Source organism: Ceratotherium simum, chromosome 10 (assembly GCF_057802395.1).
Source record: "Ceratotherium simum simum isolate JZ-2026a chromosome 10, ASM5780239v1, whole genome shotgun sequence".
Classification (NCBI taxonomy): domain Eukaryota; kingdom Metazoa; phylum Chordata; class Mammalia; order Perissodactyla; family Rhinocerotidae; genus Ceratotherium; species Ceratotherium simum.
The window spans coordinates 2,567,169-2,594,587 of NC_141909.1; the positions used below are offsets into that span (position 1 = coordinate 2,567,169).

Sequence of the window (27,419 nt, forward strand, 5' to 3'; positions counted from 1 at the left end):
ATAGACATCTGTGAGGCAAGCCAAATATTCCCCACTAAAAAATACACTTCAGCACCAACAGTTTAAGAGCTACTAAGAAACTGACCTTTTCACTAATTTCACTAACTGGGACTAATCATTTAACAGGTTTCCCATAATTAGCTCCTCCTTCAGGAGTAACAAAGGTAACATTTAACTAGTCTGATTTCAGGACAGTTGCCAGGTAACTCCCATGGGCAGGCCATTCCCTCTGTATCAACAGGAAAATAGCCTTTATGAGAGAAGTCACCTGTCCAAGTGATGTAACCAGATGGCTCTTCTCAGACACAGGGTAAGTACACTCCCACATCCAAAGCACAGAGGAAGCAGTACAACGCCAGAGAGGGCGCTGGCTCCAGGGGACGCAGTGTTAAGCAGCCATCAGTGGGCTACGGTTCATCACAGAGGTTAGAGAAGGTAAACTAACGAGAGGACAGCACACATCTTCTGTGAGGCACAGACTGTTCCACGAACTAGAAACATTTCCAAGATTCTGAATGTAACGGAGGTTAAAATAACTCAGGAAATTACAGCGTAACTCAGGAAATTACAGTCAAGTGTACTAAGCACTGGCTACACATAGGCACCAGTTACACAGAGGTCACGCAGGTTAAGTTTCTACTCCCACCCACATAAAACCCTTGGTTTTCTTTTTACCTTCCAGACCCTCCCTCAAGGTCTCCTCTGCCAGCTGCTCATCTCCTAAGACTCGGGCCCTATCTTTCTCTTCTTCTCTGTCTATTCAATCTCATGGCTTGAGAAATCATCTGAGCATGGAGAACAACTCTGGGCTTCTCCCCACCGGCCCAGACCTGCCCTGGGCTCAGAGTCCTGTAACTCTGCCCCATCACAGTACCTGTAACTTATCCTCAGAAGCACAGGTCGAAAGCCCCACTTCTCACACACCCCCACGTCCAATCCAACAGCACAGCCTGTGGGCCTGCACGTCCCAATCTCAGCACTACTGACATTTGGGGTCAGATAATCCTTTGCTGTGGAGCTGTCCTGTGTGCTGTAGGGTGTTTAGCAAAGTCACCCCCAGTTGAGAAACACTGTTGTAGGGTCCATCTTCAAAGAAATCTGAGGTCTGTCCATGTTTCACCTCTACGTTGTCATCTGGCCCAGGCCACCATCACGTCATCCTCACCTGGATTTCTGCACAGCTGCCTCCCTGTTCCCACCTCTGCCCTGTCTGTCCTCAACACAGTGATCACTGGTCTGATTAAAACCCAAGTCCCATCAAGTCCTCTGTTCACACCTGGACTGTGGCTGCCTGTTCCCTCAAAGAACTTTTCTTCTCTCCCTATCTCTCCATGGCCCCCCACCACTCAAGCCCCAGGGGCTTGGTGCTGTCATCTCTTGAATACACCAGGGGGTTCCTGCCTCAGGGGCTCTGGAGCCAGTGCCTGGAAAAGCTCTCCCCCAGACATCTGCTTGGCTAGCTTCCTCAACCCCTGCAAGTTGCCATTCAAACAGATGCTTTCCCAACCACCCTGTTTAAAACAGCCCCACCACATCTCCCTCCCCTGCACGTCACACCAACACACCCTGTCATCTGCCTATCTAGTCCCCCATCTGCATCTTTCTAAAATGTAGCTCCACGGGGACAGGGGTTTCCACTGTTTACTGCTGCATACCCAGCACACAGAAGCAGTGAATAAAGACTTGTCAAGGGAATAGCCCCTCATCTGTAGCCTGTCCCAGTGTACAGCACAGTGCCTTCGCATAGAAGGCACTCAACGAACGCTTGTCGAATGAGGGGATCCACCAAACACCCCGTTCACAGCTGGGAAGGGTGGGGCAGGCATTCAATTCCAGGTCTGAGCCCCTCACTGAGTGCACGGCCTAATCATCCGTTTCATGAGGTGTCCTGGGAGCATGGCACGGCTCTGCACGCTCACAACCTGAGGAAGATGACTGTCAGGATGGCAAAATACACGGTGCCCCAGCAGTGTACACCAGGCGAGGGGCGAGGAGAGAGCTCCTGTTCATGGAACAGCCTCCAGGCCCGTCTCTGCCTTTGCTTCTCCCAGCTTATCATCACCCCCATGCTACGGGACACGCGGTGGAGCAGGCCCAAGTGCAGCTGCCTGTGCTCCAGGATCATGCGTGGCTGCTGCAACAAGCTGCCCTTCCTCACAGTGACGTTGGCCACACTCATATTCTGACTGTAAATGTTTCCCCCATAAGCCGCCTTCTGGAAATGATCCCTGAAAGATCCCAAATGGGTACGGTGAAAAAGAGGAGCAATGCTCCAGAAGTCAGGAAGAGCTGTGACAGATCTCGGGAGAATGGGGACAGAGAGAAGGGAGGCAGGGCCCTTTCAGACACATCTCACAACTTCTCCGAGGCTCCCACCAGGCTGGGCCGTCCCCCTATCAAGGCTCTCCTGTAGTGCCAGACAGCCCCACAGCCATCTGTTCACATGGAACCCTTCCTGCCTGCCGTACTGGGAAATGGGCTCAACACTGGAAAGAAGGGGGTGAGCGTGTGTGTGCATGTGTGTGTGCTGATTCCCTCCCATCACTTACTTCTAGAAATAGCTCTACTTATTCACACACCATCAACTGAGCATCTCCTGTGTGCGAGGCACACCTTGTGAGAGGCTGTCTGAGAACCCGGAGCTAAATTCCATGCTGCCTGTGGTGTTTCTCAAGCATACACTCAGGTGTAACAGACAAGTCAGTTCGATGGAAAACAGAGACCTACAGCAACAGACCAGCGTGGGGTGCAATCCTGACACGTGGAAACCACCAGGCAAAGGGAGACGGGAAGAGCAGGTATCAACACAGAGGCCGGGAGACAGCAAACAGTTCCATCGAGGGGAAAACCACACGTGTGCTTCATCACTGGTGCTAGGTAGTTCTGACTGTGGGTGTCAACACTGAAACGGCCTGTGGCTATCGCTGCTCAAACAATTTCCTTCAGAAATGACACTAAGGCTCAGACCCCAACTTCTGTTTGAAGTCTCTGGAAAGCCACCAGCTGTCTCTCCATCCCACGAATACTGTCCCTGTTCGAGATGGACCGTGTCCTCATCCACACGCCACACGTACTCACTTTTCCTCAGCGCAAACTCTTCGTCCGAAGGCTTCCGTTCAGGTTTGCGCTTAGGGAGCAGCTTTTTCATGGTCTTGGGACTCTTACTGAGATCCTAGGGAAAGCAAAAGGGGAACTAATGCTGACAAACTCCAAAGGCAGGAATTTTTACGGGCATATCAGTAAGGGTACGCTGTGCAAGTGTGAAGCAGTGAAATACTGCAGCCACTCACTGTTAAGAGCTCCCTACTTCTCTCATATTTTGACTTTTCTTTGCCAGCTGCTGGGCATCAATTTAAAACCAAGAGGGCACTGACTCGGATACAAACCCTCACATTACTTGACTCCGTCAGCACTGTGACAACACACAGGAGAGGTGCTGTGGACCCGCGGCAGGCCGGCAGTGTCTGCAGGGGAAGCAAGCACAGCCGGGCGGGCGTGCACACGGGTCCACACGTGCTGCGAATTCTGGAGCAGACCCATTTGTCGCAGCTAGCTACAAAGAGGTGAGGAGGTGAAGGCTATTTTTAAAGCAAAGGTAAGGAAAGAACGATTCCTTTAGGAAAATATTTGAAGCCTCAAGGAAGAGGAAAAGGGAATCAGATTAGCCTGTGGGCCTCGAGTGCAGAGGCAAACAGAAGACAGAGCACCAGCTCTCTCTACGGTGTGTTCACGCCACTTCAGAGCTATGACCACAGTGGGATGGTCTCCTTGACCTCCAGACCCCCACTCCTCAAACCCATGCAGCAGGAGGTGAACAGAGCAGGACGAAGTCCAATGTGTGGGGGGCAAGTGTTTGACTGTCTAGCATGCGTTAAATATGGATATCAAAAAAGGCTATCTTGGGTATAATTTAAATTACATAAACCATTCATGAATCTACAATAAGAAACTGTGACTGAGAAGGTGATTTGTGCTGTGGAATTAATCCAAGTGAAAGCACAGAGGGAACAGTCTGATTTTTAAAGGTATCTCTTCAAAATCTTTTCTGTAAAAATAAACATTTTAAAATCTCTTAGAAATGCAGCAGAAATCAGTTCCCAATGAAATCAACACAGCATGTGTGCCATAGCCTCCCTAATTCAAAGCAAACAGAGGTGGGAACCCGGGCAGCGCACAGACGTGGCCCCACATGTGCAGAGGGTGCAGGTCCACAGAGGCCGTGCCCGACTCCTGGACTGGGCAAAGCTGGCCGCACGGCAGAGCTCCAATCCTGGCCATACCCTGTAAGACAACCCTTCACTATGTGTTTGGAGGTGCTGGGCAACTCTGGACAATAATTAGAGTGTGAAGCCTTTTCTCCAACACAGGGTCCCGCAAAGCAACTGCAGCCAGACTTCCAAACCCAGATGCTCACGTTCACCGCCACACCACCTCCCTCACCCTTTCTGCTCCTCCCCTGTAATGGAATGCCCACAGTGCTTGCCTGCAGATCTGCAGACATGCAGGAAATGAAGAGTACCCACACTCCTCAAGTAACTGCCGTGATAAAGAAATTTCTGACTTGGGCATATGTGCCCAAGCAAGATATATGTCATAAAAAAACAAAATTCATTAAGAACGAGAAACGTAAAGAACTGATTATAATTTATATAGTAGTTTTCTATATGTCTTAAAATACTTAGAGCTGCTAGCAAGGATGGAGGGAGGGTCTGCTCCAGGTCCTTCAGCAAACGCAGCCCTCAGCTGAATGTGGAGACGCATGCCAGGCCACAGCACTTCACCATGCTCACACTCACAATAACCATGCTCACACTCATGCTCGCAAGAACCATACTCATACGTTCACACTCATGATAACCATATTCACTATCACGATAACCATACTCACACGATAACCATACTCACCCTCACACTCATGATAACCATATTCATATGCTCACTCACAATATACTCACACTCACACAATAACCATACACTTGCAGTAACTGTACTAATGCTCACATTTATGATAACCGTACTCCCACGGATGATAATCATACTCACGCTCACACTCACGATAACCATACTGAGGCTCACTCACAATAAATGACCATACTCACACTCACATTCATGTTAAAAAAAACCATATTCACACTCACTCATAACCATGCTCACACTCACCATGCTCACACTCACCTTCACATTCACGATAACCATACTCCAGTACTCATAACCATACTCATGCTCACAATCATGATAACCACACTCGCATTCATACTCAGGCTCATACTCATGATAACCACTCATTCACACTCACTCACATTCATGATAACCACACTCATTTCACTTATCAGCTTCTTCAAGCACAAATATTTCTCAAAACATATTTCTCAAAACACTTCCTTTCCTCATCAAAGCAGGTTTAGTGTTTGAAACCTAGTATAAAAGTGTAGGAAACTGTTAGCACCTACTTATGGGTGAGAATTGCATTTTAACTGTACATAGTATCTAAAAAACACCAGATTAGAATGAAGAGCAGAGTACACTATGATTTTTTACACAAAGAGGAGAACTGTCTTAATTTTCTTTCATTTCTATTTATAAATGTTCTCTTCACCTCAAACAGCTTCTGGTGACAATGTAGGGTTTCTGGGCAAGATCTCAAACTTGAAAAAGGGTCACAAGGTGCAGCAGAAAAGCATGCAGACATAAAAGTGAACTCCTAGTCACACACTGGAAGTTCAAAAGGCTCGCGGGCTCAGCAAGAGGCGCAGAGGAAGCCCATGTGAGCCTTCCAGCTTCTGGGCCTCCAGGCGGCAGGAACCAAGGCAGAGCTATGGTGAGCAGGGAAAATGCCCCTCTGTGAACCGCACAGAGAAGGTCTGATGCTGCCCGAGCTCCCCCACGAGGGTCTCTGTGGGCCTGCAAGGCCCCCACGGCAGCAGAAGGGAATGACGAAAGCATGGAGGCAGACCCTTCAAAGTTCTAAAGAAGCTAATCTGTATTTTTATGTCACAGACAGAAACATGGGATTTTCCATGTTTCTGAAGGCACTGGAATGAAGCACATAGGCCAACCCAACAAGTCCAGGTGTCAAGTAACACTCGCTGTCACTTGGACCTCACCTCCTTGTAGCAGAGGGCAGCTGAGGGCCGCAGGGGAGGTGCGGGTCGCAAGCAGCTCAGGCTCCACGGCTTGGGGGTCTTCGGAGGCTCCAGGGGCCCCCAGTTGATGGTGGTGTGTGGAGTGCCGTGATGGGAGGGGTGGGGCAGCGTGTGGTAGGCGGGTGCCAGCGGCACCGGCTTGCTGTCCGCGTGCTTGCTGGATGGGGTGATCGGATGGGAGGGGAGCTGCCAGGGAAAAGAGTGAGAAAGAGCAGAAACAGAACGTTCACTGTCAAAGGAACCTCAACCACATACACTTAATTCTGCTAATTTTTACAAACACTCCCAGGGAAATAACCCCTAGGTTATTATCATTTCTCTGGAATCTCTGACTCCAAGCAGCCGGCTTCTGGTCTGCCTGGGCTGAGTGTGGAGCCCCAACCGTCTGCTTCAGACCATGGCCAAGCCCGGCTCAGGAGGCAGCAGGACACGGGGGGCCCAAGACCCGGACACTCCACCACCACTTCTGTGTGCCACAGAATAACAGCTGCAAATAGGCACTTCATTTAGTATAAGTATCAGAATTTTATAAAGAAACAGGCATGTCCCGTACTGGGAATGTGGTTACAGTGGAGGATAATTCTCCCCAGTCCAATATCATTGCCCTGGGTGATTTAGAAGTGGGCAAACCTAGGGCCTGATGCCTGTTTTTGATTAAAAAAAGGCTTTCCTGGGACACAGGCAGGCCTAGTCTTATCAATGGCTGCTTTTACATTACAAAAGCAAAGTATAATTCCAACAGAGCCCATATTGCCTGTAAAGCCGAAAATATTTACTGCCTGTCTCTCTATAGAAAAATTTTGCTAATCCCTAGGATAAAACAAGTTATTTTCTCAGAAAAATCAGCTTTAATCAAAACGAAGTTATATAAATCTAATTTCTCAGAAGGACTTTATTAATGGGGTTTATACTCCTGGAAACCCCAATATTCCATCACACTGACAATTAAATGAGAAAACGTTAAATAAAATAAGCAATATTCAGGGGCCGGCCCAGTGGCGTAGCGGTTAAGTTTGTTGCGCTCCACTTTGGCAGCCCGGGGTTCGCAGGCTCAGATCCCGGGCGCGGATGTACGCACCGCTTATCAAGCCACCCTGTGGCAGCTTCCCATATAAAGTAGAGGAAGATGGGCACGATGTCAGCCCACGGCCAGTCTTCCTCAGCAAAAAGAGCAGATGTTAGCTCAAGGCCAATCTTCCTCACAAAAAAAAGGTAACATTCAAAATTAGCCAATCACCTCAAATTAGCCCAAAACAATAAGGCATGCTTAACAGGAGAAAGAGCTGAGTGGTTCTGCGAGCAGGAAAGCTGAGCGGGGTCATCAGTTGAAGGCCTGGACAATATCTGAAACACAAGCTTACAGGGGAGCCCCTGCACTGGCTCACCCACGGTACTCAGGAACTGAAGCAATACACTTCTGCAGTAACCACATGTCCCTCCTGGCATGTACGTGTCTGTGTGTGTGCATGTGTGTCTTATAACCAGCTACACAACCACCAGAAAATAATTTTTTCAAACTGAATAATTCACAAAAGAAGATGATTATGGCAAACATTTCCTTCTAGCAATGTAGTAAATAATATTTGGTTTTGTTTCTCCTTACTTGAAAAAGTCAAAAGAGGTATGCTTTACGCTAAAATTAGAATATTATTCAAGGTGGATACAGCCAGATCACAGGGAGAATACATAATCCCCCAAAGAGAAATTCCCTAAGAAGATTGCACAACATTTCAAAAGCCTGCATGTGAGGAATGGTGCCCTCCACACGGCTGGACTTAGAACGCCCTGCTGGGCTGGCCCGGTGGCTTAGCGGTTAAGTGCGCGCGCTCTGCTACTGGCGGCCCGGGTTCGGATCCTGGGCGCGCACCAAGGCACTGCATCTCCGGCCATGCTGAGGCCGTGTCCCACATACAGTAACTAGAAGGACGTGCAACTATGACGTACAACTATCTACTGGGACTTTGGGGGAAAAAAAAAAGGAGGAGGATTGGCAATAGATGTTAGCTCAGAGCGGGTCTTCCTCAGCAAAAAGAGGAGGATTAGCATGGATGTTAGCTCAGGGCTGATCTTCCTCACAAAAAAAAAAAAAAAAACAAAACAAGAGAAAAAAAAAAAAGAATGCCCTGCTGAGAGGGCACCTCCCCTGCCACTGGGGGACAGGGAAGGGAATATGAGAGGCCAGGGTCCAGATACAGAGCAAAGTTTTACTGGACATGAAATCTTATCCAGTTTAGTTTCAGGCTGTTACTGACAATCTGAATGAAAGAGTATTTCCATTTTTCTTTAGTTCCATGAAAACTAAGCATATTTAATGTTTTTTAAAGTATGGAAAAATTATAAATGGCAGAGCCATTCAAAATGAAATGTTAGCTAAAGCAAATGAGTAGTTTTAACCTCCAAACTGTTGAGAGAAATCGAGACAGACAACAAAACTGATGTTTTCATAATGCTGCAACCACCCTTCCTAAGCTAAAACTTTAACGCTGGATAAGAAATGCGGAAGTGAGCTACATGGCCAAAATGTCCTAACAAAGATCACAGCAATCTAAGAAAGATGTGAGAAAAACCTACCAACTGGAAATGCTGTGTAATCATAAGTCATTCTTAAAAAGGTGTGCCTGGTTCTTCAATATTATTTAATAAAAGATGATGAATGTTAAAATGATTCAATACCAATATCTTAAGAATAAAACACCAGTAAAGAGAAGTTTTCAACACTGACACGTTGGTAGTGATCTATTTTGAAATGTTTAAGTATCTAAAAAGTCAAAGAGCTATTGAGCTTTTCTAAGCAGAAAATAAATTGATTTCTTAAAAGTCAAAAATTTCATTTTAATGCCTTTAACAAGAATCTGGTCCTTCCCATCATCATAATCATCTACTTTTGTTTTTTGATGAAACACAACAAATACAGTTAAAATTCTCAGAAAAACCACCTATGGACCAGTGGCTCTCGGAGTTTCAGTTGAAAACCCCCTAAGTTAGTCTTCAAGGCCCACTCTGAGAAGAGGCAGCGTCCTCCCCGAGTGCACTGAACTGCGTGTGAGGCAGCACAGTTTAGGGCTGTTTCACAAGAGAAATCACCGTTAAGCAACTCACTATTCGATGGAAATAAGCAAATATTTGCAGAAACATATAAGGCAAGTGATTTTGCATTCTTGATCTAGATATTGATCAGGAGTCCTTACAGTATGAGATGGCACAGAATGAGGCTTAATGGTGGGGTTGCCGACAGACGTGACTTTCGTTTGCTTCTGTAGATGGTCCACCCATTCATGAAGATCCTGCTGGTTGTTGCATGACACTAATATCCGCTCAATCATGCTCCCTGGAAGAGATAAGAAAAAATAGGCTGAAATGGGAAAACAGGCAGAAAGCACACACATGCACATGCACACACCCAGAGTATAGCTCAACAACGCTTAAACATCAGCCCTCTGAAATAGTCAAGCAAGAACGTGCACACAATGGTAGCTGCCTCTCATCCTCGTGACAGATAGCATCCACAAAGTTTGTGCCTATCACCTGATATTTCAAATGCATTTCTATGATTTTCACTGTCCTCAAGCTTTGTGATTGTCATTCCTGTCGTTGGTAGCTTTCCCTAAAAAAGACACCCCCCCACAAAAAAAAAAACAATTAGTGCTTTTCTAGTAAAGAAGGAACTGTTATTAATTATTAAATGATTTTAGAAATGGCAGAGGAATTTTGTAAACTAAAAAAGCTCTTTTGTTTGTACAAGATGCACATATAATACGAAAACCTCCATCTCAAATAAATCATAATATTAGAATCAAGAAATTGAGCCAGCAAAAAGGTACAGAGCAGCAAACCAGAAAATAAATTTCGTATGATGAGTTACTCTAAATATAAACACCAGGACACAAAAACATTACACATTATGATTAAAAACCTAGAGTCTACGTAGCTATTTTAAACCACTTGTTTATGCAAAGGAAGCACTGGTTTGCCTCATAAAGAAATGCACAGGAAGTTCCATGTTGGAAGGCAAAATAAGGGGGAAATTGGAGCAAGAGGAATTGTACAGCAGTTGTTCTCGGTCGTCCACCAGACAGGAAAGCAGTGGTTGTGCTGGGCGCTGACAGAATCAGAAAAGGGCAGCCAACCTGTCCATTCTGAAAACAGGGCGGGAGATGTCCACGGAGAGATACTAGCAAAGGGCCACTAACTGACCATCACAGCTCAGAACTAAAAACATTTAACATAAACACTCAGTACCTGGTGGCCAACCAAGACTTTAGGAAAAGTCTATCAGTGTCTGGGGCCGAGCTGCCTGCGGAGAAGAAAGTCCCTCTCAACCCCCCTGAAAGCAGCAGTCTTCAGCAAGGTCAGGGGGAGTTCTGCCCCGCAGGGGACACTGGCAATGCCACAGCCAGGCGGGTGCTCCTGACATCGAGTGGGCAGAGGTCAGAGGTGCTGCCGAACTTCCTACAGCACCCGGGACAATCTCACGGGACAGTCTCCTCACCCCCTCCCACACAAGGACTCATCCTGTCCATGACGTCAACAGTGCCCAGGCTGAGAAAGCCTATTCTGAGGTTCAGTAGGTGGGACATCAGACAGTACTTGACACTTCCGAGGTCAGAAGTATTTGAAAACTGCTGTATACTGCACACTCCTTTCCAAGATGCCTAACGCACAGAGTGTATCAGCAGCTCTGAGCAGTCCTACAGAAAAGAAAGCTGAATGGCTGCATGTAACCAAGCACATCAACATCAGCAGACAGAACGTCCCTATTGTTGGTGCATCTAATGCTTTTTAATGTCCCTCAAAGCCAGAAGTGAATACTGACAATACACAGACCGTGGGTCACAGCACTCAGAGAAAGAAACCTCGCAGGAAACTGTGCAAAGAGTGGGAAAACAGGGTCCTACTGGTGGTGTGAGACCTCCCTGGCAGGTCAATGCCAACACGGTGTGTACCAGCGGCAGCGCTGGGGCCTGAGCCCGCCCCAAATAGCACCCTCTGCTCCCTCAGGTCAGAGCACGCCCGTCTCAGCCTCTTGGCGTATAAAACCTGAGAGTGCTGACAGAAAAGGACTCCACTTTATGTTTATCGGGGTCATTTAACAAAGTGGGAACCACCAGTCTAGGGGAACCTGAGCAGGCACTCTCAGCCACAGAGGTCTGCTAAGCGGCAGGCTTATCAATTAAGAGGCATTATTTTTCTGGGTTTGTCCATATGTATTTGCTTTATCAGTTTTACATTGCTCCTTTGGAATAACTGTGTGATGGACAACTCCTCTTTGGGTGGCAGACAAAGCTCTCTGTGGAGGTACAAATAAGCCATGGACACTGACTCAGGATTCACTAGTGCTTTTGTGGGAGACAATACAAAACAACATACTATGTTCTGAAAAAATGCAACTCAGAGAAAACAAAGTAGTGATTTCTGTTGAAGCAGTTTCTGGTGATTGGCCAGGCCTTATAAACTGATAGGAAAGGTGTTAGCTTCTAGAACTACACAGAAAAAAAACAATGACACCTTGCCAGAAGCACCTACTAGACAGACAGAGAAAATATAATCTACTTAATATCACCGTTTTAAATTAGTATAGAAAAACAGAAAAGATCTCCCCTTGCATAGTCTTCTTAAATCAGCTCTTACAACTTCTCACAGAAAATCAGTGAAATGCTCACAACTTCTCAGAGAAAATCAGTGAAATGATTAAAAACAAAAAGGTTAAACGATCATTCACTACTATTTACACCACCTGACACTTGCCAACGCCTGTGCTGTACTGCTTACGAAACCTCTCAGCCTCCACTGTCCCACTCAGCCCAGCCGCTGGGGCGCCCACTAAGGCACCACAGTGACCAGGAGAGAAGTGGAGACTGCGAGGCATGACTTAGGCGGTGACAGAGCTGGCCATGCACCTCAGCAGTCTGTGTCCTTAGGAGGCAGCTCTACAGATTTCATATTTCCATCTTTCTTTGCTTAGGATTAACACAAGCACCTGTTTACACAGTCACATTGAAACACACACAGGAGCTGTGTATACATATCTGAATATATAACACTACACATACAACACTACACACAACACGTAAGTAGATAGATACATGTAGTATTTAACAGAAAAATTCAAAATAAGCCTGGAAATGATTCTCAGACCCACAATAAACAATAAAATATAAATTTAAAATGTGTTTTACCTGATAGATAAAACCACTCATCCTAGGACTGGCAGACAACATTAGCAAAATATTTGGGAAGAGCAGAAGGTATCTTTCATTCTTTTCCTAATGTAAAAGAAAAAACAAATCCAAATAATTTTTTTAAAACATATACTTATAGATGTGAGAATATTTATATTAGGCTTTATGAAACATTATATTTCCTGTTTAGGTATTTCTCCCTACCAAATTTTATTAGCTAAATTAAATGGAAACAAAATTACAATAAATTCTTACATTCACAAATAGACCATGTAACAACTTTTTTAAAAATTTGGTTAAGGAGTCCAGCTCTGCCATTAACTCTTTTTAATTAGTCTTCAATTTTCTTTTTGTAGTTGAGAGAAAATGGAGAAAAAGAACTTAGAAAATTTTAGTGGGAGAGGGTGGACCCTTTAAGCTAAAGGAAGGTAGGATCAAATGCTAAAATCAATTTTGGTCTATTAATAATTCCTGGCATTTCCCTTAAACCCTCATGCGTCAATTCAGTGTTGTTCTCATCCAGCCCCTAAACTATACCCTACGTGAAAGACTTAAAAGCATTATTTATGTATTAAAAATTATTCGCTTCAATAAAGTAAGAAGAGCCCCAGGGAGAACACAACTGAAGGACAAAAACTCCCAAGAACCTAAAAGGAGACAAAGAGAAATGCAGGCAGCACTCTTACAAGCTGCTGTCTTAACCACTGCCCACAAAAGTGAAGCAACACTAGGAAGCAGGTCTCTGAGCAGACTCCTCAAAAACCAGCCATATATATGCAAAGTGCCCAGAAAGAGAGGTTCTCTACTTTAAAGGAGTTGTTGAAAACTACTTCTTCTATTCCCCTCTTGAAGATGCACAACATATATTGTGAATATTCAGAGCACAGGCTCTGAGAAGACCTGTCATAAAGAAATCTTCACAACTAACTACAGTCGTCCCTTGGTACCCGTGGGGGATTGGTTCCAGGACCCCCTCCAATACCAAAAGCCACGGGTGCTCAAATCCTTTATACATATTGGCGTAGTATTTGCATATAACCTACACATACTACACATACCCTCCCGTATACTTTAAATCATCTCTAGATTACTTATAATACCTAATACAATGTAAATGCTATGTAAATAGTTGCCATACTGTATCGTTTAGGGAATAATAAGAGAAAAAACGCCCCTACTTGTTCAGTACAGAAGCAAACACCGTAGGCCTCTCCACCCGCAGTTGGTTGAACCGGCGGGGACAGGGCACCAATGTACAATCTCCCCAGTAATGATCATAACAACTTTGAATCATTTTTTAAGCAGCACCTATTTATGTTTTGTAGATCTAGTATTATACAGAAAACACTTGGGGAAATGTTTCTATAGATTTTTAAATAAAATTTAAAGGGGAAGATTAAAAAACAGTTTCTGGAAAGATATGCATTTCTTTGATCAGCGCAGTAGACTATAAAGTCATGATTTCTTATGGTACCCAAACGAATACCTACAGCGGCGATATCGTAAAATTTTATAGGCAGGAAAGAACACTCATTGTGAGTATAAGTTTCTGTTTTCTTCCTGTCCTAAGAGTTTCATGTTTGAAAATGGGTCATTAACATGTTTTGATCGGGTTAATTATCTTTTTACAAAAATAGGATAAAATTCAAAAAGAGGTACTAGCTTAGGGACTCAATGAACACATAATTCCTGCGACAGCGAAACACAACCTGCTCGATTTTCAACTGTGTGGGGCTATCACAGGAATTGGTTTTATCCCTCACTTAAACCAAACCCATATGCTAACTGTGATTCCCATAAGCAAATGCCAATGCATACATGGGATAGAAAAGTATGATGATCTAAACCATGGAAAACAGTAGAATTTCTAGAATGGCAGCACTAGCCAGACAGGCACACACCACTCTGTGGCAGACACTCGTAAAACTGGACTCTTAACGGGGGATGTGAAATCCTGCCTGGACACCACCTTTCAGCGCCAACTCTGATCATAACTGATCTTGGCTGGATCTCAACTGGTCAAGTAGGCCACAACCAGCTAAGTCTCCCTTAGACTGGAAGCCACTTTTATATTTGGCAAAGATAAAGGGCAGACAACAAATTATGATATATAAGATATGAGTTCTATTAAATGTTGTCATCATTTGATACTCCTTTAAAAACTTGTATTACACCCAAAAAACATAACATTCTGAAGTATTTACAATCTTGACTGTCACTGAGGAATGTTAAAAAGCATTTAGAAAACATAAATTATATTTAATACAAATTTTGTTCAGCTCTTAACTCAATTTTTACCCAAGATACTTTAAAGGTTTCAGGGAAAACAATCTAGATACTGGCATGAGAACAAGCTAGTCCAGAGCACGTGGGTTTCCTCCCCCCATGTCCCATCTACCCTGCAGAGTGGACCAGAGCCTCGTGGCGCCACACGCACTGCAGTACCTCACTCCCGGCACACTGAATCATGACCTGGGACATGTAAACCACGTTGCCCAGGGTCTTAATGTCATCCCCCTCCCAGCTCCGGATGGCCTCCGTCAGGATCTGCAACTCGAGCTCTTTCCTTTTCCGCACTTCTTGACACTGGGCCTGAGAGACACAGAAGAACACTGTCAGGAGAGACACAAACTTCCAGAATTCTAAGTTTTGGCCTTACTTAAGTAAGACACTTACTGTGTCTTGCTTCTTCTTAAGACAGATAATCCACTGAATGATTTGCTTAATCCACAAGAATGAAATTGAGTCAAGATACGCAAACACATAACCACTCTGGAGTAACACACACCATCTTAGAAAAATATAGCAGATCCTGCCACTTTTAGGAAGAAGAAATGTAAAATGGATAAGAAAAATACTTTCTTTCTGATTTTATTAGTATCTTCCAACATAGATAGATGACTGGGAACAGGGGGGAAAAAAGAGTACCACCCGTGCTATAAATAAGGTGCTATTTCAGAAACAGTCGGTAAGACAGCATGACAACAGGGACAATGGACCCACCAGGATTCTACTCTATCACTAAAGACACTGTGGATGGAGGTTAAAAACAGGTTCTAAATCATTTTTAAGTAGCTATAGCATCAATTATGTGGCGCCTTTTTAAAATTTAAACAATTATCATGTCATTTTTCTGGTGTCCACAGTCCAGTAAAGCATGAGAAATTACCCAGCAGTGGAATAACTACCAATTATTTATTTTTATTTCATCAGAGTAAACTCGAATTATGTTTCAAAAGTGATTTTTTATCATCTAACTTTTGTAGGTGATCAACAATCCTTCTACATTCATTTGCCATAATAATGTCCGGAAAAAAACACTAATATGCTCGATCACTTACTGAAAGGTTTTTGAAGGCAGTCATGGATTTCTGAATATCTTGTCTATCTGGATGATAATCCTTTGAATAAAAGAAACACACTATTAGCTGTCATAAATGAAAAGATTTTTCTTAAAAAGTTGAAACTTTTCCAATACTTTTTAACCTGTAACATGCCCTGTTTTTCTCAGCATTAAGTGCTGTTTCTTATTCTTTAAGGGACACATGGAGTTTCTGGGGAATAACAATTTGGAAGAGAGAAACCAAGAGCAGGAGTCAGCACCCCGACGTCTGCTGTGGAGAATGAAGAGGGCACGTCGCCATGCCCATTCCCAACACACGGCCTCTGCTGCTTTGGCGCCAGAATGGCAGAGGGGAGCAGCTGTGGAGGAAACCAGGTAGCCTGCCCTTTACAGAAAAAGTTCACCACCCCCTCGCCAATAACTCGAACCTGAATTTCCGCTGGGCCGCAGACTGTTATTCAAACATAAGATAAATATGTATCATTAATTAAATGACTCTTTTACTATTACTACTCTATATAACTGATACACTTAACATTTGTAGCTAACTGTTCCTGATATTTAAAAATATCACCTCCAGTTATTTAAAAATCAGTTCAACATTTTCTAGCTTTTGGAAATTTTTCTATCAGCAGCAGTGGGTGAGAGAAGAGATGAAAGAGCAAATGCTTTTTTATAGAGCTGGGGTAAGGAGAAAACATTTCATACTTCACAAATCATTTGGAAAATCCACTGAATTTAAAAACCCCTGGTAAACTTTTTGTTGGTTCTGGCTTCTAAAATAAATCATTAATAATAATTTCTTTGACAGTGGCTAATGGATTCCAAGTGACAGACACACGACAAGCAGTACCTCCATGTGTCTCTCGAGCTCCTTGAGCAGCGTGGGGTATTTATCCAGGCGCATGAATGGTTTGCTGAGGCCGGTGGTCAACACAAGAATCCCCGGGCTGTTGGCACCTTTCATCTCCATGAACTCTCCCAACTCCTCACTGAGCCACGAGCAGCCACGCAATGAGAGAAGATGCCACTGTTAGACTTCAGAGAGACAACATTCTCTTATCCTCACTAACAACCAGGATTACAAAATATAAGTGGGTATCTGTTTTTTAATATTAAAGCTGAACATGTGGTGCTTATTTCAAAACACCAAAGGGGAGAACGAGAACCCCCAGAAGGTTCACATTACTGCTCTCATTATGAGCAAAAACAATTGTGCATAATATAGAACACATATGGTCTATGCAAGTTCATTCATGAAAGGCCATTTCAGCAAGTCAATTTCACACAGAAGTGTCCAAATGTAAGAGTGCATTCCTAGAGCTAGAATAATTTCAATTATCTGGCAAAGACGGCAAAAAACATAAGAAGTAAAAGATGCTTTAAAACTACAATGAACCGAATCAGGGCACTAAGACTCCCGATGCTTATCAGTCCACCAAACACCCCTGAAAGTGACTGCACCCTGAAGCATCCAGTGTGAGAAACAAGCGATGGTTCCTGACCTTCACAGTGCACGATGTAGCACAATAAAACAAACTTATTTAGGCTTTAAAATTCCAAAAGCGTTCTCCCATCATGATTTCATTTAATCCTCACAATATGCGAAGAAGAAAGTTATCCGCATTTGTAGATGATGAAACCAAGTATGTAGTCAGAAACTAAAGCAGCTTACAAACGAGTTTTTAATACTGTACTACTCCTCTTTCACCATCATCTTCACTGTTTCTTTACAACCAACGATGCCCTGAGCCCCTGCTACCGCACACACTGTGTCTGGCCTGAGAGTCCAATCCAACAGCCATGGCGTCTAGAATGACCCCAGGGAGGCCAGGAGTGCGCTGTGGGAGTCGAGCTCTATCACTGCCACGTCTACGACTCAATCAGCGACTGAAACTCCACGTTCCTGTCTCTCCTCTGCAGGACAGAGGATGTTTAGGGCCTGTGCTAGGGATCGAGTCTGAGTCCCTCACTGGTGCTGCACGTGTCATTCCAAACATCAGGAACTGAGGGACAGACAGGCTGGGAGAAGAAGAGGCACCAGCTCAGGTCACCCACCGGGAAGAGCAAGGCAACCCCGGAGTCCTCATATCACCTACCAGGAAAAGCACCATGAATGAAGTTGTAAAATAAGGATGAAAACCCTGAAGAACAGCTGAGCACTTCAGTCCTCGGTGCAGGGACCTGAATCTAACAGCAGGGACCCTGCCGACCAAGCTCCACCCCGCCCCCGCCGGAGCTTCTTGGGCACACCAGCCCTCGTGAGGACCCTGGTGAGAACATATGCAATACTCAGGCTAAACGATGTGAAACTGCTAGTTCAAAAGTGGTGACTATCACAGTTTCCTACAGTTCAACCTAACATGACTTCCTGTGGGCGCGGGAGAACCAGAGCTGGTGTTAGCACCCCCGTCTTCTCCCACCCCAGCTGATTTCACATCGACTCTGCTAACGCCTCTAACAGGGAAAGCATTTTACTGAACTAAAGCAACCTAGAAACATAAGCCTTCAAATATCAGGTTGAAAGCAAATTAATGAATCACTAGGAAACTAGCCTTACATTTCTGAAGCACGTAAGACCTCTTTAGAAGACCAGTTCTGTCTAAACTCAGGTGGCCTGGTTAAGCAAGGTGCACTGCATTTAAAGTCAAAATGCATTCCTGGGCTGCGTAAACAATACGGCAATAATGTGGCTGGCAGGAACTGCTACCTACGTACCTACCTCTATCTATCTACATACACACATGCGTATTTTAAAAAAATCAACCTTTTAAATAAATATTTACACATACATTTAGGAGATATTATCAAAATCAAAGCAAACTATAAAAAAGGGGAAAATCTCACATAATCCTAGTTATAAAAACTTAACACATATAGTAAACATTTGCTCATTTCTTTAAGAAACAAGGCTTCACAATGATTTCATTCCCGTAAGACAGCCCTGTAAGACAGGTGACGCTATTTAAAATCTATTACCATAGAAGCTGTCAAACTAGTTCTAGGGTTGTGTGTGCACGTGCATGCGTGTTCATAAAGCAACACACAATCAACATTTCTGTATGTATAACTTGGTGCTTTCTAAGAATGGTTTTCTCAGGAAAATCCTAGGGCTCGGATCACCGAAACCACGAATACTAATATTCTAGGACCTTGCTGTGGATGAATCTAGTGTCTACCCCGGAGGTGGTGGTGATTTACAAGCCACGGGCAGTATCTTCGAGGACCTGTTTGCATAGTTACACATCTTATCATGTTGCCTTTTCCTTTCTCGGCATCAACTTCTTCCCACAAGAGATGATCGGGTAACTGAGGAGTGCTCCAAGACCGACTCTCACCCACTGCCCCCTCTCCCACCTCCCCCTGTCCCTCTCCACTGCCCAGATTGGGCAGAAGTGAGAGCTGCAGGCAAGAGAAGGCCTCAGGAAGGAGGACGGAGAGAAGGGAGCAACTGCCATTGGACAAGCACTCTGCGCTGGGCATCAGAGCAGAAGCTTCTATACATATTCCTGTAAACTGCACTCCGGGCCTGCGACCCGGATGAGGATGCCCAGTGAAGGCCAATGCTTCTGTTCTCACTGCCAGCAGGGTGGCTGACCCCAGGTGGGCCCAGAAGCCCACATGCACTCGCCATGTCTGGTCTGGCCCCTGGACCACACTCTCCCGCTTTGCCATTCACGCTCACCGCACCCGCCCACACTCCTCACACAATCTTACTCAGAAATGCTCCCCTCTTCAAATTACTCACTCTATCAATAAAGCATGACTAGAGTGAAATGATGGATTTAAGTAGGAGAAATTTATAAACCAGCATTTCTCTAAGTGGTGAACAACTGATCAAGCACAGTCCCATAAAAATGAACCTTCATGGTACTAAATTCAACTCCTTTAAATATAATCCATGCAGGACCTTTTCCATTACAAGAAAAATCACAGAAAACTCTATTCAGGTTATTTTTGATATATCAGGACTGTATCTGAAATTTCATAACTATAGTTATGGCAGAGAAAAATTAACAAAACTAAGCAAGTTATCCTCATCACCCCCCCAAAACCCCTCATAAGTGAAATTTTTACAAGAATGTAAGTTCTTTTAATATCCATTTGACATTCTTATAATGCCAGAACATATACACAGTTAAGAAAGGAAGCAGAACTTTATAAAACTTCATAGATCACTGTGTATACTTCATTTTTTAGTTTTTTTTTAATTTAGTACCGTAATAAAACAAACAGCTGGTGACAGCTATTTTGACAAAACAATGGCTCTTTCAGCTTAATTTCTACTGATGCTAGCAATCCTGACATAGTGTATTGCCTCTGTATTTACTGAACTGACACTGTGGGCTACAAGACAGCAACAAAAGGAACACACATAAGGAGAACCATCATGGAGCCAAGCAAAAAGTAACAGTTAAAGCGTTGGAATGAACCTAACTCATTTTTCAGCCTAAATTACCAAACCCATAATCCGTCCAAAGCAGGCGGTCTTGAACACAGGATGTCTACCATCCTATGATAATACAAAAGAAGGTCAGCTTTCATTCCACACAACTGGTCTTTCCACACACGCACACACAAGATTCAGACTCAGAATTTAAACTAACACAAGAACTGGAAGATGGCAAATAAGACTTTAAAACTTCAAAACACCACACTTAAATCAATCCTTAAAAAGTATATTCAAGCATAAAAATAGCTTAATCTACCCATAAGTGTGGCAGCTTTAAGACATCAACAAACGTAGGGCAGCAGGAAAGAGGTTACAAGTTAAGATCCCAGTATAAAAAGCAGTGAACGCAGACAGAAGCTACCAGCCAACTGCGACCCTCGTCTCAATTCACTGACTTACGCTTCGGAAGCAGGGTCTGACGTGTGGACAGACTGGGGACTCGAGCTGCTCAGAGACCTCAGGAGGGCACACAGGCAGCGCATCCTGCCGTGTCCAGGACGCCGGCCAGCCAGCTGGAGCACTCTCCTCTCTCTAGACTCACGCTCCAGAGCATGACCGCAGTCCACCCACCTGCCATCTCTGCCCCACGCCACGTGGAGGAGGCCCAGACGTTGCCCACTTAGAAACTGAACTGTATTCTTCCCGTTATTTCAGGAAATGCTGCTGTGACACAAACAGTCATTAAAGCAGCAGTACGGAAGAGAAGATAAACAGCACACACTTGCAAGCACTGCCCTTGAAAGTCCTAACATTTTAGGCAACTTGAACAGTCGCAATTGCTTTAAATGTCATCTTCAGGACACATTTTCACTTCCATGGGAAAAACAGAAGCTTTCCTCAAAATTGTCCACCCTACTCTCTTTCCACACTTCCAACCCAATCCTAGAGGATCAACTCCCCCAAAAAGGGGGAGGGAGAGAAAGCAAATAAAAAAGATTTACAATTTTACCCTAACATTCTGTCTGCTTTCTGTTTCTCTCTCCCATCGCTGCACCAATAATTCCTGAAGAATTTTCAGAGACACAAATTTAATCCTTGCATTTCACTTCTGTGCAAATTTCATTGAATTCATAATTCCCAGGAGCAGATGGCAAAGAACACAACGAATACCCAGTTCATGGTTTTAGGAAGGTACATGCTCATGTTGCCCACCTCCCAGAAAGGCAAAAAGGAGGAAGACCTAACCAGAGAGAGGGCTGGGAGGGGGAGAGGTCCTTTGGGTTTTTCACTGCTGTGGACACAGTGTATCCTAATCTCCCCTCTTCATCACCACGTCAAAGATTGCTGCTTCATCTAAGGACTGGAGATGCCTTAATACAAACAGAGGTTCACAAGATTTTAATCCCGTAGCATTTAAGAGCATTGAGAAACAGAAAATGCCCAGGGTTTTTTGGGGGGGAGAGAAGATAAGAGAACAAATCAACGAGCATTTAGCATCTTCGCTGGGTTCTGACCAGTTTATCTGTTTTGCTCAGTGCTTACAATAACCCTATGAGCAGGCACTTTCAGAGAAGGGACCTGAAACCCAGAGAAGTGAAGTAACTTACCCAGGCCCACCAGCTTGAGAGCGGCCGTTGGGGCTCAAACCAGGTCTGACTGATCCAAAGGCCCCGCCACCACCTCCACAGGATCCAGCCACACCCACAGGGTGCTACACTGGAACCTCAACTTGATTTATAAACAGCTCAGCAATGCTTGCTTACCAAAAGGGTTTCTAAGTTTTAAGTTAAAATATTTAGTTAAGAGTAAGTTGAAGTTAAATATTTAAATTAGAAGCACGGTGGCATTTATCTTGATGCTACCAAAACAGTTTCTCCATTTATGGTTGCAAAATTTTTTGAACTATTTTCAAAAGCATTTTTCTAAAACACTTATTAATAAAAATCTGCACCTCCTTTAGAAGCAAAAATGGAGCTCTTTCCTCTCTAACGTCTGCAGCCACGGAGCAGAGCTAGTCCCTGCTAACAACAAAGCCCCTCCGTCTTCTTCCAGGTCTCAGGAAACAGATGTGGCCTTGTCTCACCGAACTAGCAGAAAATCTGTACATTCTGCTTCACTTGTTTTAATTTTGTGAATTTCAGGTTGAAAAGCTAAAGTGAACGGTCTCCAATTTAATACTATAAAATCTATACTAGAAGTGCCTATAAAATCCAGTCCTAGTTTTAAATGGCATTTTCTCTTACAGCAAATCTAACTCAGTATCATGTACTTCCAGTTTTATGAACTGAGAGAAATATGACTCTGTAGCCCAGATTTAGCTTGCAGCTACGTTCCAGAACACTTACCAGCTCCTTCAACCCACTGTCCAAAGGGCTCTAGGCTTCAAAAAGCATCCTTTTCTATTACAAAAATGCTCACCGGCATTTCAAAAAGTTCCTACCAGGACTTGCCAGGCACTAATTTTGAGGGATAATTAAAATAAAATGATCATCACTGAATAAACAAGTGAATATCAGCATTGTATTTCACGGACTATTCACAGAAATGAGCTGTTCTGGAGGGTGCCCCAAGAAGCCCCCTCCTTTCCGTGAAGACCACTCTCACGAGTGAACGCACCTGTGCTCCGTGAGAACGTTCACTGCAGATGGGTGATTGGCACAATACGCAAGGTATAAGGTTTTCATTTGTGGCATCAGATTTAAAAAGCAGCCTCCAACTCTCTGCTGAGCTTCAGGCAACCTGGAGACACACAATACAAGAGAAATAATTCTAAATCTTACAGAAGGAAGGAAAACTGCTAAATAATGAACACAGAAAATTTGAGTGAGAAAGACCTCCTTGTGTACCACCTCTATGAAAACCAAACAGACAAACCCCAGAATGCATCTGTTCACACCACGAATCTAGCAGGGAGAAGTACCCACCTTGAAAGCTGCTCTGCTGTACAGCAGCACACTAACCCCATCCTCTCCAGCACCCAGATGCCAGGACCTGTGCACAGCAGAGCCACAAACCCACAAGTCCAGGCTTCTTTGGGCAGTGAGAAAAACAGATGTCATGAAGCCTTACATTTTGCATAAAACAAAGAGAATTATAAAACGTGGCTATTTGGTTAGTAAGGTTTTCTACTGAAGTAGCATCACGACAGACACGTGAAAAAATACGAGTCCCGTTTCCCTTCAGGTGAAGAGTGGACACAGAGCACACCTGCAGACCCTCTCCTTTCAACTCAAATTATAATGCAGTTACTATGACTCTTTAGAAGGCGTAAACTCACGAGAACAAAAAGAACAGAAAAAGAGACGATCAGAACCAACTTTGGAAGCTGAAAAGCAGATGAGGAGCAGTCACGACTGGGCGGGCAAATCCGACTCAAATCCCCTGGACGGTGGGACCACAAACACAGCTGGGTGAAGGTATGCGAGGCAGCAAGGCGCTCATCTGCAGACCATTAAGTCCCTGGCTGGGGGTACAGCAGTGACAGGGAGCAAGGGTCCTTGCACTGAAAACAGGGCGTAGAGGACGCCGACCAACCCTCCCTGCACCCCAAGTCCCCTCTGTCCACCAGAACCCAGAGCAGTGACAGGAAGGATTACACCCTTCAGGGTAGGAAACTGCAGGAGCCCTCTCTTCTCCCTAGGGAATCTGACCCAGAGAAAAACGACCAAAGAATATAACACGAGGAGCTCCCCAACAAAACAACAGTCACCAAGTCTCAACTCACGGTCAACACTTCCACTCAAGTGTTTTAGAGCGCCAATCTTAATTATGAGAAGACACAGACGGATCACCAAACGTTGAAAAGAAAAGCCTAACAAGAATGGCGGAGAACACAAGATCAGCGATATGAAGGGAAAAGATATGATAGTTACTCTCCAGGGAGCAGAAAAATATTCAGAAGAATTGTAATTAATCCTGAGAAAAGGAAGACATTGCGTCCATGAAAAAAGAAAAGGATGCTTTTAAAATAAGAACATTCAGGACAAAAATAATAGAGCTTTTGGAAATTAAAATGATGACAGCAAAATTGAAAAAGTCAACAGGAAATCTGGAAAATGCAGTTCTGAATGCTCTCAGATTAATGGGAAAGAAAGAGAAAAATCAGAAGACCAGGGCAAGCAGTCCCACATCAGGAAAGAATTTCCAGATACAGAAAACAAACAAAATAAATAGAAATCAAAGACCTGATCACCAAACTCAGCAGACTGAAAGACGTGAGTCCCCAGACAGAAAGTGCCCCAAGTGCCAGCACGAGGGACGCAGAGAGACCCAAACCAAACATGTCAGAGTTCTAGACACAAAGACACTAAAAACTCTGATGGAGAAACACATTTCAAATAAATGGCCTGGGACTTCTCAACAACACTGAACTGTGAAACAGTGGATGAAAATAACTCCCTACAATTCCATCTCCACCCAAGTCATAATTAAGTATGAACGTGGATTCACTGCCTTCCATGTTCTCTCCCCCTGGGACATCCCTAGAAATGAGGGACGAGAGCAACAAGACGGGGAGACACCAACACAGAGGAGGTAGACTGCAGCAGGACAACGGCCAAGGGAGACCCCAAAACCACACAGCAGGGCTCGAGATGAAACCCAGAAGGCTCCAGAATGACTTCTAAAATATTAATAAAAGTACCTAACATATCTAAATATATTGAGAGGAATTAACATAAGCCAGGAATAAGTTGGTGGTAGGTACAGAGAAAAAAAGCAAGCAAACAAAAAATAAAGGCAATCATCATCATTAACGTGAGAAATGACTAATCCAGAGCTGGAAGGGCACAGTAACCCTGGCAGAGAACACTGCTGGCTGTCAACAGCATTTACACAATGCCCTACGGAGGACTGAAGACCCTCCAGCCCTGAGCGGGGCCTGCGCTTCTTACTACAGGTTTTACTGTTTAGTTTATCTATCCTGCTCTGAAGTCAAAGCAAGCTAGCATCTGCACTGCTAGCAGACTCTTTTCCCAGTGTGCACCCCTAAGTGGGTTTTTCATAGCCTTTAGGGATTAGCCACAGTTCTTTCTGGAGGAAAAATAGCCACTGACTCAACAAATTAACTCCAACCATTTATTCAGACCCTGGGAACAGATTAAAAACAGAGTAAGAAATCGCCTCTACCTTAAAAGTGACTGCAATCTTTCTGGGGAATGAGAAACAAGTAAAAAAAAATAAACTGAATATAAGATAGCGATAATGCCTCAATTTGTGAGATACAAACTGCTGCCTGCCCTCAGAGGAGGAGAGCACACACGCTCCGGGACAAGGAGCAAGGCCAGCATCCTTTCTAAGTCACCCAAGGACCCATCACACACAGTGAGGACGCCGCACCGTAAGACACACTCGGACCACCTTTCTACCAAGATCCAGACACCTGAGACACATCTATCTTGACACTATTACACACCGACATTTCAGCGGGTGATGTTCATACTCAGAGACAGTGAGACAGTCAGAGTCCAGCTTCTAGAATGAGAGAGACCTAGCAGGGAACCCTGACTGTCTAGCTGAGGGATTGAAGGTGACTGTAATGATAGGATGCCAAAGTTTTATGAACAAGAAAAGAACATTCTCAGAGATGTGGCACAGGAAAATTATTAAATTCTTATGATTGCATAAATATTGCTCAGTCCTGGCCATATATTATGTTTTGATTTCATTTTCCACCTGGTCCAATACCACAGCCCCCGATGCATTCAAAGGAGAATGTCCCTAAAATCTAGATCAATGGATTTTCATTTCTTCTATTTCATCAACTGCTCGAAGTCATATTTTGGTATGGCTTACACATGGACAATTACTTCATCACACAGGTTCTGTCCCACCGAGCCTTGGCCCTAGAGTTTTATGACCTCTCTCAACCCAATCCTGCAAGAACTCACTACACTCTCCACCACCATGTAAACGGCTTTACGGTTTATAAAGCCCTCACAATCTAAGTGGCCAGGTGGCACCGGAAAACGGAGCTCAGAAAGGTCACAAGTCGTCCTAAGACTGGAGCCCAGTCATGTGCCAACACATCTCACACGTAACAACATCTAGGTGACTGAAGTAACGACACAAACAAGCAAAACTTTCAAAGATCACCAATGCAGAATATGACTGGAGAATTAAAACAGGATCTTCATTCTGGTTCTCTCCTGTGCTCCTAGAGGTGGTTTTTCAGAGAATGATAACATGTGGGCAGGGCACCCAACATGGTGTCAAGGCCAGGTGCAAAAGTGCAAAGGAGCAGTGCATGGGGCTGTTAATGCCAGCCGCTTCCACCTGCAGCCTCCGCCACTGCCAAGATCTGATCATGGCTGTGGTGTCATCTATGGTCTGATAACAGCTGGGGTGTTATCCATTAGTGGTCTGATAACAGGTGGGGTGACACAAACAGTCTAGCCTCTAGTCTTTGCAGTAAGAGAACAGCAAATGGTAAAAGGGGATGCCCAAGGGGCCTTCTTCCTTTCCCAGAGTGAAAATGAATCAACCTCAGGAAAAACTTTTGGGAAATCACAGAAGTGCTAAACAATTTTCCCCCATAACACATTTATGCCTATTGGTGTTGCTAACTACATAGAGAACTACTGATTTCAGAGGGGAGACTGAGATCAACTCATAGACATAACCATGAACTGGGTGAACCTCAGCACACTTGGCCATTCCCAATGAAGCCTGCAGTCTGTCCGCTATCAATAGGCAGCTTCAAGAAACAAGCAGCCTCATATTCCCAACCAAGGAGGGGCCTGGGGGACCACAGCCACATGGACACCATGGCCGTGGCCTCTGGCAGTCCCTGCAAGTCCTCTCTTCCTGGACCCAAAACCCTAAACATGGATAACTCTTTCAAGGATGCCAGAGCCCCAGGAAGGCAGAGGAATCTGACACTCTTCCCAGAGCCCTCTGCTTACTGGTACTCAGCCTTCTCAGGCTCCCTCCCCAGGGTCATCTGTTTAGATCCCCTGCACATGCCACTGGTTTGCCATCACTTTCTAATATCCCTAGACTCCTAAGATTCCAGCACAGGAAATGTGCTTTGAAATCACATTTCTCTGGAACCATGCAGTCAAAACAAGTGAGGAAGTTATGGCCAGAGCTCTTCAGGGGCTTCCCAGGGACAGTGCACCACAACCCAGGGACAGAGGGTCAGTCTCTGATGCTGAGACTCTGCAGCCACTCCTCCCTCCACTGACACACAGGAGGGGACCCCACAACCTAAATCAACAGGTCAGCACCCACTTCTACAAATGTGTACAATCAACCCCAAATCCCCTCCAAATAAGCTCCAAACCCATGCCTTCTTCTTAATAAGGATGGCCCAGGCAGAACCAGAAGTGTGCCCTGTGTTTAAGCAAGTCTGTTCTCCAGTT

At 44.5% G+C, this 27,419-nt stretch overlaps 1 protein-coding gene across 9 annotated transcripts in view; it reads right to left on the bottom strand.

Moving 5' to 3' along the window:
* ARHGEF7 (Rho guanine nucleotide exchange factor 7) overlaps window positions 1-27,419 on the bottom strand; it is a 151,054-nt gene that overhangs the window by 18,650 nt on the left and 104,985 nt on the right. For 8 of the 9 annotated variants that reach the window (XM_004423175.3, XM_014781870.2, XM_087435842.1 and 5 more), the window contains 9 exons: window positions 22,675-22,797; window positions 16,519-16,657; window positions 15,664-15,723; window positions 14,768-14,914; window positions 12,320-12,406; window positions 9,669-9,747; window positions 9,332-9,471; window positions 6,105-6,329; window positions 3,079-3,172 (listed from right to left, as the gene is read on the bottom strand). In XM_004423175.3, coding sequence (XP_004423232.2) covers window positions 3,079-3,172; window positions 6,105-6,329; window positions 9,332-9,471; window positions 9,669-9,747; window positions 12,320-12,406; window positions 14,768-14,914; window positions 15,664-15,723; window positions 16,519-16,657; window positions 22,675-22,797 — 1,094 coding nt within the window. The remainder of the gene's footprint in view (window positions 1-3,078; window positions 3,173-6,104; window positions 6,330-9,331; window positions 9,472-9,668; window positions 9,748-12,319; window positions 12,407-14,767; window positions 14,915-15,663; window positions 15,724-16,518; window positions 16,658-22,674; window positions 22,798-27,419) is intronic. The other variant, XM_087435840.1, reaches the window with a different exon arrangement.